This window comes from Rhinoraja longicauda, chromosome 7, assembly GCF_053455715.1.
Source record: "Rhinoraja longicauda isolate Sanriku21f chromosome 7, sRhiLon1.1, whole genome shotgun sequence".
NCBI classification, from domain to species: Eukaryota; Metazoa; Chordata; class Chondrichthyes; order Rajiformes; family Arhynchobatidae; genus Rhinoraja; species Rhinoraja longicauda.
Window position 1 is genome coordinate 77889131 of NC_135959.1, and position 22863 is coordinate 77911993.

Sequence of the window (22863 nt, forward strand, 5' to 3'; positions counted from 1 at the left end):
TGATGTTTATGAAGACTCCTTCACCAGTTCATTACTACATTTTCCATCATTATTCAAACTGACATGTCAGAACTCAAAAGCTTCCTTTAGATCTGTTAATTGTGGGATCATTTTACTCATTAGTATTTGGTTGTACAGTTTGCATTAATGTATGTATTAACAAGTCCTAGCTTCACCTACATGACACCTAGTTTTTAGGTTCCCATGGTACCGCTCTCAACATATTGCCCTCAATTGAGCTAGGGTTGGTCAACTTGTTAATGGAATGAAGTGGGAAAGGATTGACCACACCCTAAAGTTAACATTTATAGTGACATACAGGTGGGCTGCTGCCGATGAAAATCTCATGGATGTTTGGCTTGGAGCTGCTGGATCTGTTGCCGTTGGTAATATGGTGGGATCATGCACAACAATGGGGATATCAATAATTGTGAAGATGGTCCCAGGTCCATCAAAGGGATGTGCAGTCATCACACTTGCACACTGGTACGATTGTATTAGCAACAAGTGGATTGGTGAGGCAAGACCGCATGAACGATAGTTTGGTGTTAGTCTCTCCATCCTAGTCTTCTTATGAAACTCGGGTCAGCAAGGCAACAAGACACTACTGAGCTATGCTTGGTGATAGACATTAAAGATCCTCACCCTAAATATATTTTGCCAACTTGCTGAATCATTCAAGTGTTATTTGCCATGGAGGATTATTGATTTATCGCCTGGTGAGTTGGTAATAACATATATAACATATAACAACTACAGCATGGAAACAGGCCTGTCCGGCCCTACCAGTCCACGCCGACCATTCTCCCTGACCTAGTCTCATCTACCTGCACTCAGACCATAACCCTCCAATCCCCTCCTATCCATATACCTATCCAATTTACTCTTAAATAATAAAATCGAGCCAGCCTCCACCACTTCCAACGGAAGCCCATTCCATACAGCCACAACCCTCTGAGTAAAGAAGTTCCCCCTCATGTTACCCCTAAACCTTTATCCCTCAATTCTGAAGCTATGTCCCCTTGTTGGAATCTTCCCCACTCTCAAAGGGAAAAGCCTACCCGCGTCAACTCTGTCCGTCCCTCTCAAAATTTTAAAAACCTCTATCAAGTCCCCCCTCAACCTTCTACGCTCCAAAGAATAAAGACCCAACCTGTTCAACCTCTCTCTGTAGCCTAAGTGCTGAAACCCAGGCAACATTCTAGTAAATCTCCTCTGTACCCTCTCCATTTTGTCGACATCCTTCCTATAATTTGGCGACCAGAACTGCACACCATACTCCAGATTCGGCCTCACCAATGCCCTGTACAATTTCAACATTACATCCCAACTTCTATACTCGATGCTCTGATTTATAAAGGCAAGCATACCAAACGCCTTCTTCACCACCCTATCCACATGAGATTCCACCTTCAGGGAACAATGCACAGTTATTCCCAGATCCCTCTGTTCCACTGCATTCCTCAATTCCCTACCATTTACCCTGTACGTCCTATTTTGATTTGTCCTACCAAAATGCAGCACCTCACACTTATCAGCATTAAACTCCATCTGCCATATTTCAGCCCACCCTTCCAAAAGGCCCAAGTCTCTCTGTAGACTTTGAAAATCTACCTCACTATCAACTACTCCACCTATCTTAGTATCATCTGCATATTTACTAATCCAATTTGCCACACCATCATCCAGATCATTAATGTAAATGACAAACAACAGTGGACCCAACACAGATCCTTGGGGCACTCCACTAGACACTGGCCTCCAACCTGACATACAATTGTCAACCATTACCCTCTGGTATCTCCCATTCAGCCATTGTTGAATCCATCTTGCAACCTCACTATTAATACCCAACGATTTAACCTTCTTAATCAACCTTCCATGTGGAACCTTGTCAAATGCCTTACTGAAGTCCATATAGACAACATCCACAGCCTTGCCCTTATCAATTTCCCTGGTAACCTCTTCAAAAAATTCAAGAAGATTAGTCAAACATGACCTTCCAGGCACAAATCCATGTTGACTGTTTCTAATCAGGCCTTGATTATCCAAATAATTATATATATTGTCCCTAAGTATCTTTTCCATTAATTTTCCCACCACAGACGTCAAACTAATAGGTCTATAATTGCTAGGTTTACTTTTAGAACCTTTTTTAAACAAAGGCACAACATGCGCAATGCGCCAATCTTCCGGCACCATCCCTGTTTCTAATGACGTTTGAAATATTTCCGTCATAGCCCCTGCTATTTCTGCACTAACTTCCCTCAATGTCCTAGGGAATATCCTATCAGGACCTGGAGACTTATCCACTTTTATATTCTTCAAAAGTGTCCGTACCTTCTCTTCTTTAATCCTCCTAATTTCCATCACTACTCTACTTGTTTCGCTTACCTCACATAATTCAATATCCTTCTCCTCGGTAAATACCGAAGAAAAGAAATTGTTTAATATCTCCCCCATTTCTTCCGGCTCAGCACATAGCTGTCCACTCTGACTCTCTAATGGACCAATTTTATCCCTCACTATCCTTTTGCTATTGACATATCTGTAGAACCCCTTGGGGTTTACTTTTACATTACTTGCCAAAGCAGCCTCATATCTTTTTTTCGCTTTTCTAATTTCCTTTTTAAGATTCCTTTTACATTCTTTATATTCCTCAAGAACCTCATTTACTCCCTGCCGCTTATATTTATTGTATATCTCCCTCTTTTTCCGAACCAAGTGTCCAATTTCCCTGGAAAACCACGGCTCTTTCAATTTATTATTCTTTCCTTTCCACCGAACAGGGACATAAAGACTCTGTACTCTCAAAATTTCACCTTTAATTATCCTCCATTTCTCTATTATATCCTTTTCATAAAACAACAATTTCCATTTCACTCCTTTTAAATCCTTTCTCATCTCCTCAAAATTAGCCTTTCTCCAATCCAAAATCTCAACCCTTGGTCCAGATTTGACCTTCTCCATAATGATATTGAAACTAATGGCATTATGATCACTAGACCCAAAGTGCTCCTCAACACATACCTCCGTCACCTGACCCATCTCATTTCCTAACAGGAGGTCCAACACTGCCCCTTCTCTGGTAGGCACCTCTACGTATTGCTGCAAAAAACTATCCTGCACACATTTTACAAACTCCAAACCATCCAGCCCTTTAACAGAATGTGATTCCCAGTCTATATACGGAAAATTGAAATCACCCACAATCACCACTCTGTGCTTACTACTAATATCTGCTATCTCCTTACATATTTGCTCTTCCAATTCTCGTTCCCTATTTGGCGGTCTATAATACACCCCTATAAGTGTTGCTAAACTTTTCTCATTTCTGAGTTCCACCCAAACAGCCTCCTTAATCGAGCCTTCTAGTCTGTCCTGCCAAAGCACTGCTGTGATATCCTCCCTGACAAGCAATGCAACACCCCCACCTCTTTGGATATTCAATAGATATTCTTGCTCATGTTTGAACTCAATCAATGAGATTTCAAAAGAACTGATGTAGTGGCCAGCCATACTGATTCTACATTTCTATACTGCCATCACTTTTGGTTCTTTCCATCAATGATAGGCATATCCTGGGATGGTAAGTGAAGAATCTGCCTCAAACGCATGATAGTTGCTGGATTGAAGTCCTAAATTTGGCTTTATTTCTCCAACGGCTTATAAGGATGAACGTCTGATGAAGGGTCTCGACCAAAAAGTCACCTATTCCTTCTCTCCAGTGATGCTGCCTGAGTTACTCCAGCATTTTGTGTCTATCTTTACTATACAAGATCATGTGTGCTCAATGTTCATTGTTGCATCAAAGTTCAGTGCCAAGACATATCTGTCCCATTTCATGTTTTATGTAATGAACTGAAAAAAAGACCTGTTCCTTCTCTTGCACGTCTCCTATCCCCTGGTCATCCAAAGTCCATTAGACACTGCTCTAATGCAAGAATTGTGTCTGGCAAATTGATTGTCAGCAAGCTTACACAAAGATTACTGGGCTAAATGTATTTACCCCTGGCTGATGGTTCTCTAGAAAGATGCCAGTCTCAATATCCTCAGTGTTCTTTCTTTGACTTCCATGTCTGCATTGAGATGCAAAAGCCAGAGGCAAACTTGAAGTCAAATGCTGACAGACTGACCTCATAATTGACAACTTATCTCAGCACTGAGTCCAGGGACAACACATGAATGTACTGAGCAGTGGGGCTAAAGGTACTATGCTTTTTAGACCAGCTATGGTCTTGTATAAGTGAATAAGTGAAATGAATTTATTACAGAATTTGCTTGAAGGAACATGATTCAAAACAAGGACAAGATAAATGATTTATTTTTATTTCAATAAAATAATATCTTCATTCTCCTTTTAATTAATTTCTAGTTGCTTGAGGTCTTTGTATTTTTTTTTACTTTAAAAAAAATTAATTTTAATTTTACTTTAAAAAATAAAATTATTTTATTTTTTAATCGTTTAAATCTATTTAAACTGTTATATTTCAGACTTTACATAGAAAAGTACAGCACAGGAACAGGCCCTTTAGCCCATAATGTCCAAACAGAATGTAATGTCAAGATAAATTAATCTCCTCTGCCCGCATGTGATCGATATCCCTGCATCCCATGTGCCTATCTATTAAAAACAATGAAAAAAAATGCATCATATGATTTTGCTTGCTAAGTGATGCTGGATTTAAAACGGGGAAACTTACATTCTTTCGCTAATTATGTTCATAATTCAATCTTATCTAACTACTTTGTAATTTGCTCCCATTTTGCTTGTTATTTTTTGAGTTATTTGATATCATGGATACTTCAGCCAATCACTAATTTTTGTCCATGATGACTTGTAATGAAGTATAATGACATTTAGAGAACTATATCTGATGTATGACACCAATGAAAAGTGCATTGTGAAGGATACGATGGATGCTTGGCTTTTCATTATATAGGTATTTATAGATCTGCAGTTTGAGTTTCGTTCAATGAGACAGGCTTTGTTTCCACAGTAACATTTTAATTCTAGAGCCCAAGACTTTTTATCAGCTAGAGGCAGATGCAATTGAAGAATTCAATGACAAAATCTAACGTTTAATATTGAAGATTATGATTAGCAGCTGTTGAGAGAAGATCTTTGCGACTCTTTAAAAAAAAAATGTTCTTTGCAATACAGACTACATTGATTCTTTTGCAGAATAAGTACTTATGATTCTATCATCCATATGACAACTTGGAATGTGTAAATTAAATCTCAGCCAATAATGAATTAACTAATAGAAAAACTGACAAGCTTCCAATTTTAGCAAAAAGCTGTGTCTTATGATTTTTAAATGATAGAAAGCATAGCAAAGGGACACAATTTATATATGTAAATTAGGCTAATTAACTTCATTACACTACAATAATCATATCCTTGAACTAACAGAGAGAACCTTACACATAGGAAGGACAATCTGTTCAAGAAAGGAGCTTGTAATTAACCCAATCTATTTTGAGATTCGAACAAACTGCATAATTTGTTATCGTAGTAGCAATGGTGGTAAGTTTGTCTTCAGAGAATGATGGCTCTTTAGTGAAATTAAAAGCAATGATACCTACCAATTTATTTCCATTCTGTTGCACTAATGCTGTTATACAAAGGCAAAAATCCACAATATATTCTGTCTCCAATATGTATTCATAAGAGGGGTCCCTACCGAAACACTTATCCATTTCCCTCCACAGATGCTGACTGATCCGCTCAGTTCCACTAGTAGGCTGCTTTTTGTCCAAGATATATTCCATAGTTTTTCCATCTTCATACGGAATTCAACATAACTTTCAGGAGATGCAGGACTGCTTTTGCTACTCATTGGGAGTGACAGGGGAGATTTTTATTCATGGGCTGAGCCTTGAGCTCGCATTTCGGGTTACTCCACTCCCCTATCATCTGTCATAAAGAGGGCCATTCTGATCATTTCTTCCTATTCTTCACCACCTGTCAATCACCTCTGAGTTTTTCTGGAAGAAGCTTTGTACTATTTTACTTGAGATTTTACTTTCAAAATTTTAATAGCATGGTATATATTCTTTCATCTGGCTGGGCATTTCTGTAATCAGCAATCTGCCCAACTACATGTTTGCTTCCACTTTCGAGGGACAAAACTTATTAAACTTAATTTTCCTGGCATTCTGAGATCTCTATGTCCTCAGAAAGGAATCTTTGAAAGTTACCATGCAGGTAGAGCAAGTCATTAAGAAGGCAGAGTGTGGCCTTCACTAGAAACATAGAAAATAGGTGCAGGAGGAGGCCATTTGGCCCTTTGACCCAGCACCGCTATTCATTGTGATCATTGCTGATCATTTACAATCAGTAACCCGTGCCTGCCTTCACCCCGTATCCCTTGATTCCACTAGCCCCTAGAGCTCTATCTAACTCTCTTTTAAATTTATCCAGTGAATTGGCCTCCACTGCCTTCTGTGGCAGAGAATTCCACAAATTCACAACTCTCTGGGGAAGAGGTTTCTCTCACCTCTGTTTTAAATGGCCTTTGGAATCAGATCATTGGAAGGGATCTAAATACAAGATGAAAGACATCTCACAAAATGTGTAGGAAGTAATTGCAATAGCTAGTTTACACCGAACATAGACACAAAATGCTGGAGTAATTCAGTTGGACAGGCAGCATTTCTGGATAGAAGGAATGGGTGACGTTTCGGGTCGAGACCTTTCTTCTGATCCTGAAGGGTCTCGACCAAAAAGTCACACATTCCTTCTATCCAGAGATGCTGCATGTCCTGCTGAGTTACCCCAGCAATTTGTGTCTATCTTCAAAAGACATCTCACTACAGTCATACGTTGTATGTTGTGCTCACGGAAGCCTCTGCGCCCGTACATGGAGAGTTGGGATGCAGTGAGTAATGCAGCACTAGCTGTCCCAGAAGGACTCCAGCCATACTTTGTGACCTGGTCACCACACCCTCCAGGCAGCAACCTCCCCAGGAAGGCCTGGGTTCAACTGAACAGGCTACGAACTGGTGCTGGCCAACAAACATGTCCTAAGGGAATGTGCTGTGACAGGACCTCCCTCCCTGTGACAGGACCTCCCTCCCTGTGACAGGACCTCCCTCCCTGTGACAGGACCTCCCTCCCTGTGACAGGACCTCCCTCCCTGTGAAAGGACCTCCCTCCCTGTGACAGGACCTCCCTCCCTGTGACAGGACCTCCCTCCCTGTGACAGGACCTCCCTCCCTGTGACAGGACCTCCCTCCCTGTGACAGGACCTCCCTCCCTGTGACAGGACCTCCCTCCCTGTGACAGGACCTCCCTCCCTGTGACAGGACCTCCCTCCCTGTGACAGGACCTCCCTCCCTGTGACAGGACCTCCCTCCCTGTGACAGGATCTCCCTCCCTGTGACAGGACCTCCCTCCCTGTGACAGGACCTCCCTCCCTGTGACAGGACCTCCCTGACCACTATCCCAACTTGATAACCCCTAATTAGAGACACCTCACTAATTGCCACTTTTGATTGTTGGAGTTGACATACGAAAGAAGTCATCCAAGATCCGAGTGGAATATTGTGCAGAGGTTTGATTTCCTTATCTATAAGAAATGCTTATGATTGGAGTGAAACCAAATTAATTCCTGGGAGAAGAGGTTAAACAAACTCAGCCGTGCACAGTTGAAGGACAATTTTATTGAAATCGTACAAAATACTTATTTGACAGAACAAATGTAGGAATGATGATTCTTTTGGTTGGAGGTGGACACAAAATGCTGGAGTAACTCAGCGGGTCAGGCAGCATCTCAGGAGAGAAGGACTTGGTGACGTTTTGGGTCGAGACCCTGCTTCAGACTGATGTCAGGGGAGGGGGCGGGACAAAGATAGGATGTAGTAGGAGACAGGAAAACAGTGGGAGAACTGGAAAGAGGGAGGGGGAAGAGGGACAGAGGAACTATTTGAAGTTGGAAGTCAATGTTCATACTGCTCGGGTGTAAACTGCCAAAGCGAAATATCAGATGCTGTTCCTCCAATATGCGCTGGGCCTCACTATGACAATGGAGGAGGCCCATGATAGAAAGGTCAGACTGGGAGTGGGAGAGGGAGTTGAAGTGTTGAGCCACCGGGAGATCAGGTTGGTTAAGGCGGACTGAGCGAAGATGTTGAGCGAAATGATCGCATTTGGTCTCGCCTATGTAGAGAAGTTGACATCTGGAACAGCGGATACAACAGATGAGGTTGGAGGAGGTGCAGGTGAACCTCTGCCTCACCTGGAAAGACTGTTTGGGTCCTTGGATGGAGTCGAGGGGGGAGGTAAAGGGACAGGTGTTGCATCTCCTGCGGTTGCAGGGGAAAGTACCTGGGGAGGTGGTGGTTTGGGTGGGAAGGGACAAGTGGACCAGAGAGTTACAGAGGGAACGGTCTCTGTGGAAAGCAGAAAAGGGTGGAGATGGGAAGATGTGGCCAGTAGTGGGATCCCGTTGGAGGCGACAGAAATGTTGGAGGATAATTTGATGTATACGACGGCTGATGGGGTGGAAGGTGAGGACAAGGGGGACTCTATCCTTGTTAAGAATGGGGAGAGGGGGAGCAAGAGCGGAGCTTTGGGATATAGAAGAGACCCTAGTGAGAGCCTCATCAATAATGGAAGAGGGGAAGCCTCGTTCCCTAAAGAACGATGACATCTCTGATGCCCGAGTGTGGAACACCTCATCCCGGGCGCAGATGCAGCATAGACGGAAGAATTGGGAGTAGGGGATAGAGTTTTTACAGGAAACCTTTGGGGTTCCTTGAACTGGGATCACAGTTTCAATATTAGAGTTAAGTCGTTTGGGGCAGATTAGAATACCTCTGGTCAGAAGGTAGAAAATCCTTGGAATTCTCTTCGGGATGTGAAAGTTCCGCTGCTGAATGTGTTGACGTCAATAGACTTGTGAACATTAAAGGAATATAGGATTGCAGAAGAGTACCACAGAATACCACTGCGTGAGGATCTGGGAGGAACTCTGGCCCCCCAGAGATGCGACGTGCAGGCCCACCGGCGTGTGGACACGTCCTGACGTCCATCAACCAGGTCCCAGCGACGGGTTAAATAGCATCCCGTTGCTTTGTGGATAAGGCTCAGGAGAACCAGACACTGGAGCTGGAGTCCCTAGAGACGGTCGGCTGATCCCTCGTGCGTCCGCCTTCCGGCAACTCCTGCAACGGAGTAGCCCCAGACGTAGCAGCCACGCTGTTCCTCTGGAATCAGCCTACCTGGTTGAGAGGGGAACGCAGATGCTGGGCAAGTTTGTATTCCCATTTACCTGCCCAGGCTCAGCGGCCAAAACAAATGGAGAGGACACTTCATCCTTGCTGGTCAGATGACACCACCAAACCGCACCATCACCTCCTGCAGATGAGCGGATACCAACCAGATGACCACAGATGAAAGATAAGATCCCCCGCCCCAAGCAGAACACCAAGCCGCACCATCACCTCCTGCAGATGGGCGGATGCCAACCAGATGGGCGGATGCCAACCAGATGACCACAGATGAAAGTTCCCCCGCTCCAAGCAGAACACCAAGCCGCACCATCACCTCCTGCAGATGGACGGACGCCAACCACCGAGTCGTGATCTTATGAATGGCACACTCCTGACTTTTGGTATACTCTGAATCCTCCTTACCCTTTCTTGACTTTTCTATCTCGCAGAATAGTTTAAACATTTTAAATGCTGATACGTTGCATTACAAGCTATTTGATATGTATGAAAATAACTGCAGATGCTGGGTCAAATTGAGGGTAGACACAAAATGTTGGAGTAACTCAGCGGGTCAGGTAGCATCCCAGGAGAAAAGGAATGGGTGATGTTTCGGGTCGAGACCCTTCAGACTGATGTCAGGGGCGGGACAAAGATAGGATGTAGTAGGAGACAGGAAGACAGTGGAACTGGGAAGGCGGAGGGGAAAGGGGGGACAGAGGAACTATCTGAAGTTGGAGAAGTCAATGTACATATCGCTCGGGTATAAACTGCCCAAGCGAGAAGATGGAGGCGCAGGCAAGTCCCAAGAAAACAGACGTGGCTGTGGTAGCGAGTCTGGGTCAAAACGTGGTTGTAGAGTAGGAGGGCAGGAGGCATCACAGAAGGGGAGCAGCGAGAGAGCATGTTGCTAAACTCTTGTCGAAGAGAGAACTTCTTCAAAGTAGACATACCTTGAGGAGAATTTGCAGTGGAGCAGCAAGGTGTGTGGGAAAATAACTGCAGATGCTGATTCAAATTAAGGGTAGACACAAAATGCTGGAGTAACTCAGCGAGTCAGGCAGCATCTCAGGAGAGAAGGAAGCAGGATGTTTCCATACATAAATGCACCATCTGCAGCCACAGAACAAATTTCTCACACTGCAATAACTATCCAATTGAATTTAGCAGACAGGTTTTTGATTACATTCCTTCATGTAAAGCACAAAAATATTATGCTAAATAATTTCTAGACCACCATGCACTTATTACTGCACAAAAACAAGCCATGCAATATTTATGTGTAATTACCATAAATGTTAGCTTGAAGCGTACCGATTAATTTCATGTGTTTACTCACTACCTTCAAAGGAATAGAACTACAAGTATTGAAAACAGTTTGTCGCACAGATCACAAGATAATGCTTATCATATCATATCATATATATACAGCCGGAAACAGGCCTTTTCGGCCCTCCAAGTCCGTGCCGCCCAGCGATCCCCGTACATTAACACTATCCTACACCCACTAGGGACAATTTTTACATTTACCCAGCCAATTAACCTACAAACCTGTACGTCTTTGGAGTGTGGGAGGAAACCGAAGATCTCGGAGAAAACCCAAGCAGGTCACGGGGAGAACGTACAAACTCCTTACAGTGCAGCACCCGTAGTCAGGATCGAACCTGAGTCTCCGGCGCTGCATTCGCTGTAAAGCTGTAAAGCAGCAACTCTACCGCTGCGCTACCGTGCCGTACCGTGGGTCATGTTATTATTAAATAAATGGCAATGGTGGCAGACTGGCATTAAACATAGAAATCAAATGAAATTTATAGTCAAATAGAAATCTAATAGTAATATAAATTGTGAATAAGCTGTGTGTATTCACAGGAATATTCTCAGTGTATACAGGAATTATGTAGGCTTTTATGTGATGCATCCTTAGTTGCCAAGTAGGGTTAAATATTGTGTAGATTGTGGCAATGAGTTTCTGATATTTGATACAGAGATGGTACCAGCGGACTGACAAAGGGACAAAATCCTGCTTCTAAAGTCGGAATAAGGAAGGTTAAACCAAGTAGATGCATCTGTTAGTTTAACCTTACTGCTGGGGAAAGTTTAAACAATTATCCAGGACAAAGTAAATTCACTATTAATTAATCGAAGCCAGCAGATCTGTTAAACACATATCTTATTTAACTAACTGGATAGTTTTTATTTGATCAGGTATTCGGATTGAGGATATAAATGTTTTTTAGGTTGTGATTGTTAAATTTCTAAATGATATTAAATGAAGTACTGTGCTGGTCAGGAAGCCTGAAACCCGGGTGAGGGGAAAGCAGTGGCAACATAAGAAATTAATCTAGAGATGAAAAATGTCATGGCATACAGTTGCTTTTTAAGGCTGGAAGAGAGATTCATGTTCCCCCGGGAAATGCTCCCAATTTGGGAGCATTTTCAAAATCTGCAGATCGTACAAACTGTGGAAATGTGGAGAATCATGAGGATAGTGCTAGACCGGTGGTTATGGTCATGTGGATCTGCATGTGGCATGATGAATTCAACACGAGTGGTATAATTTGTTGGAAAAGAGGCAAGATGAAAGGTTGACGGATGCAGATTTGCATGGATCTCTGCATAAATCTTTGGTGACAGAGCGTGTTCAGAAAATGCATATTGGACATAAGTAGAGGCACAAAAAACAACACTTTCTAAGTTAAGAATTTTCAAAAACAATTCACAACTGAAATATTACATCCAATTCTGGAAACTATATTTCACGGAAGATATAAAGGCCTCTGATGAGAATGCTGGAAAGATTTACTTGTAGGAATAAAGGATTTGTGCCACAGAAGTAGCTGTTTTTGTAACAGGTTGGGAGGTGCGACATGTTCAAAATAATTAGGGGTTTAGACGGAAAAATTCTCACTGGTGGATGGACCATAAAGAATTTAAAGTAATTGGTAAAAGAACAAAGGATGACATGAATTAAGAAAAGTAAAGGATCTGATGCATTGCCAAACAATGTACTGGCAGCAAATTCAATTCTAGTTTTCTACAGGGAGCAGGGCAACCCTATCCCTAATGAAAGGAAATTGAAGGGGGGAGGGAAACTATAGGGGGGGAAAAAAGGCAGAACAGGAAAAGAAACAGCCTGCATAAACTTGGGCAAATGACCACACAAATATGGTGTAAGAAAATAACTGCAGATGCTGGTACAAATCCTGGTTACAATTCTAGGTTTCAATGCAATACATAAATGTACATAGCGCAATGCATAATAGGCAGAGCAGACACCATTATGATAGTAAAGTGCCACTGTACAGTAGCCACAGAAGTTAAGAGTAATATAGCACAGAAACATGCCCTTCACCCAACGTCAATGCCAACCAAGATGGCCCCTCTAAGCTAGTCCCATTTGCCCGCATTTGGCCTATATTCCCCATAACCCCATCCATATACCTGTCCAAATGTCATTATTGTATTAGTCTGCAGTTCATATTTCCTTTGCAGTTCATTCCAGGTACCCACCATCATCTGTGTGAAAAGGTTGCCTCTCAGGTACCTATTAAATCTTTCTCCTCTCATTGTGAAACTATGTCCTCTAGTTCTATGAAAAAACTCTGTGCATTCACCCAATCCATACTCCTCATAGTTTTATACATTTCTGTAAGATCACCTCAGCCTCCTGCACTGCAGGGAATAAAGTCCTAGCCTGCCCAACCTCTCCCTATAGCTCAGTACCAAACAGAATCACCTTATTTTTTGTATGTTTAGTTTAGATACACAACATGGAAATAGGGCCCTCAGCCAACGCCGACCAACGCTCACCTATACATGAGTTCTATCCTACACGCTAGGGGCAAATTTGCAGAACCAATTAACCTACAAACGTCTTTGGAATGTCGAAGGAAACCAGAGGACCCGGTGAAAACCCACACGGTCACAGGGAGAACATACAAATTCTGCAGACAGCACCCGTGGTCAGGATTGAATCCGGGTTTCTGCAGCTGTGAGGCAGCAACTCTACCGCTGAGCCACTGTGTCATATGGTTCAGATAGAATGCAGAAATCTTAATGCACATTCAACAACTGTTAGATCTGTTGTTTCCAGATGCCCCATTTTTGGTCATAATGTGCATTTGCAACATGCCCCTTGAGTGCTTGGCTTATATGAAAACAGCATCTATCCAGATTCTTGTTTTCACATTTTCACAAATTAAGCAACTTAACACAATGTGCATTTGCAATGGTTTAAGAGGTGCTTTAAAATAAAAACACACCAGTCTATCATGCATTTAAGACCTTATTTTATTTGTGAAGTTTGTACATTTACAATACAGGGGAAAAAAAAGCAGGCTAACTCTTGCTAAATGATGAAAAACAAATCAGAACATTAAGAGGTGCGTGTACTGCAAATCCAGAACAATAATTCTTCTCACCCCTTCCAAGAAATGTGGTTATTTTCCTTACCTGTGAATGACGGGAGCCATTCCACTGACAACAGCATTAGATTTGTTAACACACCATAGAGACTCCAAAGTTCATTCAGGGTTGCTTGGGCAGTCAATTTCAATTACAGATCCAAAACGTTTTTAAAATGGTATATTTTCCAATTTGGTTCATTTACAGTCGATATTACTACATCATCCCAATACTACTTAACATTTACATCACATTGGGTTTACTAAGTTGACTACAGCGGAACCCATTTTTAGATCACCTCCACTGATCCCCTTACTCTTTCAAAGTCCAAATCTGCTGCAGCCAATTTGTTATAGAAACTGATGAGGATGATCTCTGCGTGATAACATTTTACATCGGCAAATCAGAGATGCTCTATACAGGGTTCCATTGTACTGATAGATGTTTGAATTTCAGTTTTAAAATCACATTTCTTATTCTGTTAAGAAATGTTGTAGAGCACAGCCCACATCTGATCATTCGAACTTTGTCTTTCCCAAAAACACTTCAACATGAAGCTACAAGGTTTAAAAAAAGAACACAAGCACAAAGTTATCCAACAGAGCTTTTCAGTGAGAAGGACAGCTTTGGCCTGGACTTCCCCTTGCCCAGGATCAGTTTTTGTTCTTCCTTTTGTTGACGCTGTCTTTCTTGCTCAAGCTTCATCCTTTCTTCATGAATTTTTCTTTGCTCTTCAACAATTTTCAATTGCTCCTCAGCCTGTAAATTGCAACAATATTGTTTAATAGCGCAATAACAGCTTTTCTATGCAGAAAATGGTAAAATTATGCAACTAGCTCCAAATAATTGATCAATCTCTAAAACTACTGGAGTTTACACAATTATTGGAACAGTGATTGTTTTACAATCTTTTCATTCCAATGAAACATAGAAAAATAGGTGCAGGACTAGGCAATCCGACCCTTCGAGCCAGCATCCACCATTAATATGATCATGGGTGATCATCTAAAATCAGTACCCCGTTCCTGCTTTTCCCCCATATCCCTTTAGCCCCAAGAGCTAAATCTAACTCTCTTGAAACCATCCAGTGAATTGGCCTCCACTGCCTTCTGTGGCAAAGAATTCCATAGCTTCACAACTCTCTGGGTGAATTTTTTTTCTTCATCTCAGTCCTAAATGGCCTACCCCTTATTCTTAAACTGTGACCTTGGTTCTGGACTCTCCCAACATTTATCCTACATCTAGCCTGCCCAATTAAGAATTGTATATGTTTCTATAAGATCCCCTCTCATCCTTCTAAATTCCAGTGAATACAAGCCCAGTCGACCCATTCTTTCATCAGATGTCAGTCTCGCCATCCCGGGAATTAACCTGGTGAACCTACACTGCACTCCTTCAATAGTAATAATTTCCTTCCTCAAATTAGGAGACCAAAATTGCACACAATATTCCAGGTGCGGTCTCATCTGGGCCCTGTACAACAGCCTTGCTTCTAAACTCAAATCCTCTCGCAATGAAGGCCAACATGCCATTAGCTTTCTTCACTACCTGTTATACCTGCATGCTTGCTTTCACTGACTGATGTACAAGCGCACCCAGGTCTTGTTGCATCTCCCGTTTTTCTAATCTGACATCATTCAGATAATAATCTGCCTTCCTGTTCTTGCCACCAAAGTGGATAACCTAATTTATCCACATTATACTGCATCTGCCCATTCACCCAATCTTTCCACGTCACCCTGCAGCCTAATAACATCCTCATCGCAGCTCACACTGCCACCCAGCTTTGTGTCATCCGCAAACTTGGCGATGTCACATTTAATTCCCTCGTCTAAATCGTTAATATATATCGTAAATAACTGGGGTCCCAGCACTGAGCCTTGCGGCATCCCACTAGTCACTGCCTGCCATTCTGAAAAGGACCCGTTAATTCCTACTCTTTGCTTCCTGTCTGCCAACCAGTCCTCTCTCCATGTCAATGCCCTACCCCAATACCATGTGCTCTAAATTTGCGCACTAATCTCTTCTGTGGGACCTTATCAAGGGCTTTTTGAAAGTCCAGATACACCACATTCACTGGCTCTCTTGTTACATCCTCAAAAAATTCCAGAAGATTAGTCAAGCGTGATTTTCCCTTCATAAATCCATGCTTTGACCGATCCTGTCACTGCTTTCCAAATGCGCTGCTATAACATCTTTAACAATCGACTCCAGCATCTTTCCCACTACCGATGTAAGGCTAACTGGCCACCTAGTTGAGTACTCTGGGATGCAGGCCATCAGGCCCTGGGGATTTATCTGCCTTCAGTCCCAACAGTTTACCTAACACCATTTCCTGACTAATGTGGATTCCCTTCGGTTCCTCGCTCCCACTAGATCCTCAGTCCCCTAGTATTTCTGGGAGATTGTGTCTTCTTAATGAAGACAGAACCAAAGTACTTGTTTAACTGTTCTGCCATTTCCTTGTTTGCCATTATAAATTCACCTGTCTCTGATTGTAAGAGACCTTTTTTCTCTTCACTAATCTTTTCCTTTTTACATATTTAAAGAAGCTTTTAAAGTCAGTTTTTATATTCTCCGCAGGCTTTCTTTCATCCTCTTTTCCTCCCTCTTAATTAACCTGTGTCCTCTGAGTTCCAAATTTCACGCAGTCCTCCGGTTTGCTGCTTCCCCTTGACCAATTTATATGCCTTTTCCTTGATTTCCCTCGTTAGCCACCTTCCCAGTTTTATTTTCCCAGACAGTGATGAACAATTTTTGGAGATCATCCATGCGGTCTTTAAATCTTTGCCATTACATCTTCACTATCAACCCTTTAAGTATAATTTGCTCGTCTTTCCTTGGTAAAGTTTCATGATATCTCCAAACATGCTCTATAAACAGCCTGTTGCATAATTAGCAATAGGTAGGGTAGGCAATAAAATGAAAACATAAGATTAAGGTACTTGCATTACTTTCTTAGTTACATTTGGAACTTGGGGCAATTCCATTAAACGTAGGACCAGGTGTATTAGAACAAGCTTCAACTTTAAACAGGTCATGAGTTTAAAAGTTGAAATAGAATTCCAATGATGATCACAGCAACTCTTTGTAGTGACAAATTGTAAAACTTAAACCTGTAATTAATCAGTGACGATGGTAGATTTAATGCAAGCAGGTCAAGTAACTGACACTGGGAAAGAATTTAGAAGGATGAGAGGGGATCTTATCGAAACATAAGATTATTAAGGGGTTGGACACGTTAGAGGCAGGAAATATGTTCCCAATGTTGGGGGAGTCCAGAACCAGGGGCCACAGTTTAAGAATAAGAGGTAGGCCATTTAGAACGGAAATGAGGAAAACCTTTTTCAGTCAGAGTGTTGTAAATCTGTGGAATTCTCTGCCTCAGAAGGCAGTGGAGGCCAATTCTCCGAATGCATTCAAGAGAGAGCTAGATAGAGCTCTTAAGGATAGCAGAGTCAGGGGGCATGGGGAGAAGGCAGGAACGGGGTACTGATTGAAAATGATCAGCCATGATCACATTGAATGGTGGTGCGTACAGGCTCGAAGGGCCGAATGGCCTCCTCCTGCACCTATTGTCTATTGTCTAAAATAAAAGCTAAGCGCTCAATGTAGTGTTATGTTATTGAGATCTGCTTGGTTGGTCGGTCAAAGTGGCCAAATCATGTAAAATTCCCTTTACCATTTTTAGCGGATAATGGAACTATCTGATTTATATTTTGAAGGTAACTTAGAATGCCAATCTTTGAAATAAATGTAGAAACCAAAATCACTCTTGGTTTTTAAATGTAATGGAACATATTTAATGGAACTCCAGGGGTGGTGGTGGAGGCAGCTATAATAGTGGCGTTTAAGAGGCTTTTGGACGGGTACATGGAAGTGCAGGGAATAGAGGGATATGGATCATGAACAGGCTGATGAGATCAGTTTAATGTGTAGGAAGGAACTGCAGATGTCGGTTTGCACCGAACATAGACACATAGTGCTGGAGTAACTCAGCGGGGACAGGCAGTATCTCTGGAGAGAAGGAATGGGTGACATTTCGGGTCGAGACCCTTCTTCAGACTGAATGAGGTTTCGAGTCGAGACCAGCCATAAGAAGGGTCTCGATGCGGAAGCAGAGACCAACGTTAACTTGGCATCGTGTTCAGCACAAAGTCAGAAATAATAGCTATGCACTCGTTGCAGATAAGCTTTCCACACATTGCCCATCCCAATGGTGAATCAGGGGATTGAATGGTGTGGGGGGAGCACCGTGAAGAACAATAGGGACCCAGCATGGAGGGACCGCCGTGAGAACAAAGGGGGAGCTGGTGTGGGGGAGGGATGGGGCACTCTAGTTTAGAATCCTCTGTCCAGGGGATAAGCCTGCGTTCGTTTGTTTGTTTGTTCGTTTGTTCCGGTGAAGGCGCTGTGCACATGGCAGCCAGCCAATAATCGCTTGTCTTTTTCTTTTTTTCCCACTTTAAATTTAATTTTAATTCCAACTTTTTCGTGTGCCTTGTTGTGTGTTGTGACTGTCGGCAGACCGATTTCCCTCCGGGGATGAATAAAGGTTTTATCGTATCGCATTGTATCAATAAAAGGACTGGACAAGCTAAATGCAGGAAGAATGTTCCCAATGTTGGGGGAGTCCAGAACCAGGGGCCACACAGTCTAAGAATAAAGGAGAGGCCATTTAAAACTGAGATGAGAAAAATAATTTTCACCCAGTGAGTTGTGAATTTGTGGAATTCTCTGCAGTAGAGGCCAATTCACTGGATGAATTTAAAAGAGAGTTAAATAGAGCTCTTGGGGCTAGCGAAATCAAGGGATAAGGGGAGAAGGCAGGCACAGGTTACTGATTGTGGATGTTCAGGCATGATCACAAGGAATGGCAGTGCTGGCTCAAAGGGCCAAATGGCCTCCTCCTGCACCTATTTTCTATGTTTCTATATTACACAAGCACTGCTAACGTTCCCGTGGTCTATTTTGATTATTTTTTTTCCTTCGAACACAGTTGTTTCTAGAGGGTTAATGAAAGTCAGTGGAGTGTATGTTCCACCTGTAAAACGTGGGAGATCAGGGCAAAGTCAAATGTCGTAATGACGACGTTTATATAAAGTGTTACCAACTGCAGCTCTGCTCAACTTCCATGAATCAGTTGGAGCAGCAGTTGGACTCACTGAGGGGTACACAGGAGGCACAGCGCATCAAAGATTGGATCTTCAGGGACATAGGTGATAGATAGCACCTCCTCCCCTGCCGATCACACATCTACTCTGCTGATTCATAGAAACAAGGAACTGCAGATACTGGTTAATACACAAAGGGACACAAAGTGCTGAAGTAACTCAGCAGGTCAGGCAGCATCTCTGGAGAACATGGATCGATGACATTTTGGGCTGAGATCCTTTTTCCAGCCTGATTGTAGGGGGAACGACATCAAGAAAGCTAGCAGGGAGAGGCAAAACAAAACATGGCAGGTAATAGATGGACACTGGAAAGTTGTTTTGATAGGCAGATAGATGGAATAAAGGCCAGAGATAAAAGCAAAAGGTTGGAGTTGTGAAGATTGAGGAAGGAAAACAGCAGGAGGGGATATATTGGTGGCAGTCTAGGTGGGGTTCGTGAGGGGGAGGGGAGGTGAGGTGTGGGGGTTTAGTAAGTTACTTAAAATTGGCGAATTCAACGCTCATACCGTTGGGTTGTAAGCCACCCAAGCGGACCTTGGTCCTCCAGTTTGCATGTGGCCTCACTCTGGCAATAGAGGAGCCCAATGGAGAATGCCCAAGACAGAACCTTCAGCATGGGAACAGGAGTTAAATTAGTTTACAGGTTTACCTCTTTAGGTACTGTTAGGGAGATGCGTGGGGGGGGGGGGGGGGAGATGAAGGAAGAATGATCTTGGGTAGGAAAGTAGCACCAGCCAAAGCAGTGGCACCAACTGTAATGTAGGCAAGGACAAGGTCTAAATGTGCATTAGTGATCTGGGACTTCAGAGCGGACAGATAGATATTTCTGTGTCCACAAGCAAGACTTTGGGATGAGGTGTTGTCTCACAGTGCCATGGTTATGGATGTTCTACAGAATGCAGCTACAGAATATTCTGAAAGGGGAGGTCAAGCAGCAAGGGGGGGGGGGGGCATAGTCCATACTGATAGTGAAAACAGAAGTAAGAAGAATGATGGGGTCCTGCAAAGAGAAATTAGGGAGTGAGGTAGAAAGTTGAAAAGCAAAACATCGAGGATTATAATTTCCAGGCTGCTCCCTGTGCTACTTCCAGTGAGGATAGAACAAATAACCATATAACCACATAACAATTACAGCACGGAAACAGGCCCGTTCGGCCCTACCAGTCCATGCCGACCACTTTCTCTGACCTAGTCTCATCTACCTGCTCTCAGACCATAACCCTCCAATCCCCTCCCATCCATATACCTATCCAATTTACTCTTAAATAATAAAATCGAGCCTGCCTCCACCACTTCCACCGGAAGTTCATTCCATACCGCCACCACCCTCTGAGTAAAGAAGTTACCCCTCATGTTACCCCTAAACTTTTGTCCCTTAATTCTGAAGTTATGTCCCCTTGTTGGAATCTTCCCCACTCTCAAAGGGAAAAGCCTACCCACGTCAACTCTGTCCGTCCCTCTTAAAATTTAAAAAACCTCTATCAAGCCAGACTGATGAGTTAGTGCAGTTGGGAGCTCTTTAGGGTTGCAGATCATTGGGATCTCTCTGGTTCAGGAAGGCCTGTATAAAGATAGGTTGCTTGTATAAAGGTATTGGGACCCAATATCATTGCACTGTGCTACTCAGGATGATAGGACCCAGAGTAACATTTCAGCAAGTAATATGTTTGGGAGAAGAGCAGGATTAACAATTCAATGCCCTCGGATAATTTTATCAGCTGTGATAGCACGTGGTGCAAAAAGGGGTATGTTGTACAGCTAATCAATGGGAGTATCGCGGTAGTACTCAGGAAGAATATCCTAGAAGCATCAGCCATTAAGACTATATGGGTGGAGCTTAGGAATAAGAAAAGAATGATCACTTTAATGGGGTTGTACAATAAGCCTCCAGTTGTAAGAAGGGACTAGAACAGGTATGTAGGCAGATTGCAAAAGGTATAAAAGCAACAAGGTAGATGTAGTCATGGATGTAACTTTCCCAAAATGGACTGGAATTACTGTGCAAGGAACTTTGATAGGGTGGAATTTGTGAAGTACATTCAAGGGTTTTCTGAGACATTATGTCGAGAGCACCTCTAGGGAGGGGGCTTATGCAGAAGGAGATACTTGACCTTATCATACGGAATGAGAATATACGAGCGATAAAAGTTTCTGTGGAGGAACTCTTTGGGAACAATGAATAATGTTCTGCATGCTTCCGATGTTTATGGAAAAAGATAGAGTGCAACCTTTGAGTTAGGGCACTAAATTGGGTGAAGGCAGATTTCAATTGCCTAAGAAGGACCTGGGAAGGTTAGTTTGGAAGCAGCTGTGGAGGGGAAAAATAACATCTGATAAGTGTGATGCTTCTAAAGATATTTAGAGTTCAGATTCAGCATGTTCCTGCAGGGAGTGATGCAAAAATGAGAAATATCAAAGGATATTGAAGGTATGATCAGGAAAAAGGAAGTATAAGGGGCAATTAAGGAAATTGGTATTAAGCATGTCACTTGAGGTTTATAGTGGATTAAAAGAAAATTTAAGAAGTCCTGAGGGTACATGGGTTCATGTAATGACCTTGTAAAATCCTTAATCCGACCAAGTGTGTTAGAAGCAGTAGGGGAGGAAATAAATGAATAAGTTCCCTCTGAGACCACGGGAGAAATACACATTTGGGGCCTGGGAATATGAGCTGGATCTCAAATGAATACTTCTCATTAGTATTCATAAGGGAAAAGGATGTGGACATTGGAGAGTTAAGGAAGGGGTATGCTGTAATTCTGGAGGATGTCAGTAACAGGCAGGGAGGGCTTTTCAAAATATTGAGGCACATCAGGGTGGCTAAATCCCCAGGGCATGACAAGGTCTATCCCAGGATGCCAATAGAAGCAGGAGGGGAGATTGTTGGGGCTTTGACGAAAAATATTGCATTGGCATTAGCCACTGGCAAAGATCCAAAACGCAAAGATAATTGCTTTTGGAAACCACAGACCTGTGAGCCTTACAAGAATGGTAGGAAAGTTGAAAATATTTTGCAGGACAGGATTTATGTTCACATGGAAAGTCAGGAATAGATTTGGAGGAATCAGCATGATTTTGTGCATGGATGGGTGATTTTCTGAATGGAAATATGTAACTTGCTTTATGCAGATGACATGAGAATTGGTGGAGATGTAGTGAAGGATACAGCCGATAGAGATCACCTTGAAAGATAGGCGGAACAGTGGCAGATGAACTTTATTCCAGACAAGTATGAGGATTCTATCTTCCCTAAGGGTAGGGGGATCTTTGACTACTCTAGTCACTAGAGGTTACCGCTTTAAGTTAAGTGGTAAGAAATTTAAAGGTAATCTGAAATTAACTTTTCAGAGTCAAGTCAAGTCAATTTTATTTGTATAGCACATTTAAAAACAACCCACGTTGACCAAAGTGCTGCACATCTGATTAGGAAAAAAAAAAAAAAAAGAAACAACATACAGTGGCAGGGGTGGTGAATATCTAGAATAAGGTGCCACAGAAGGTAATGGAGGCAGATATAATTTACAAGGCTGAAATGACATTTGGATAGACACTTAAGCAGGAAAGAGGGATATGGGCCTCATCTAATCCAAGAACATGGGATTAGCATAGATAGGCATTACAGTTGGCACGGTTGAGCTGGACAAAAGGGCATGATTTTGTGCTATGGTTCTATCAAATAAGCAACCATACATTCACACTTACCAACTTAGCCTGAGCTTCTGCTATTTTTCGATTATTTTCCTCCAATATTCGCTCAAGTTCTTCTCGTTTAGCTCGTTCTTCCTCCTAAATAGGAGACAATAAGATGTTAATGGAGCGAAATCATTTTAAGATTGCATCTAGACTAGCTGCTTCTTCCCTTAGTATCCTTTCCTTCACTATGCCCAAGACAGCCACCTCTTTTTATTGCCAGTCATTCTGGTAAACTATTCTGCCCCTAGTTACAATTCTTCCTGAATTATCTCATTCCCCCACCCCCAGCCCTCAAACAGCAATGACCCACACCCTTTTTTTCCAGTCTTGCTGATATTACTAGTTTCTTTAAACCACACATAATACAACTTCTAAA

At 42.5% G+C, this 22863-nt stretch overlaps 1 protein-coding gene across 3 annotated transcripts in view; it reads right to left on the bottom strand.

The window, feature by feature from the left end:
- Window positions 1–13494: 13494 nt before the first annotated feature.
- Window positions 13495–22863, bottom strand: part of arglu1b (arginine and glutamate rich 1b) — a 45880-nt gene continuing 36511 nt past the window's right edge. For 2 of the 3 annotated variants that reach the window (XR_013547494.1, XR_013547493.1), the window contains exon 3: window positions 22497–22580. Coding sequence is in view for 1 of the 3 variants with exons in the window: in XM_078402901.1 (XP_078259027.1) it covers window positions 14212–14379; window positions 22497–22580 (252 nt within the window). In the remaining 2 variants the exon portion in view is untranslated. Of the gene's footprint in view, window positions 14380–22496; window positions 22581–22863 lie in introns of those variants that run through there. The other variant, XM_078402901.1, reaches the window with a different exon arrangement.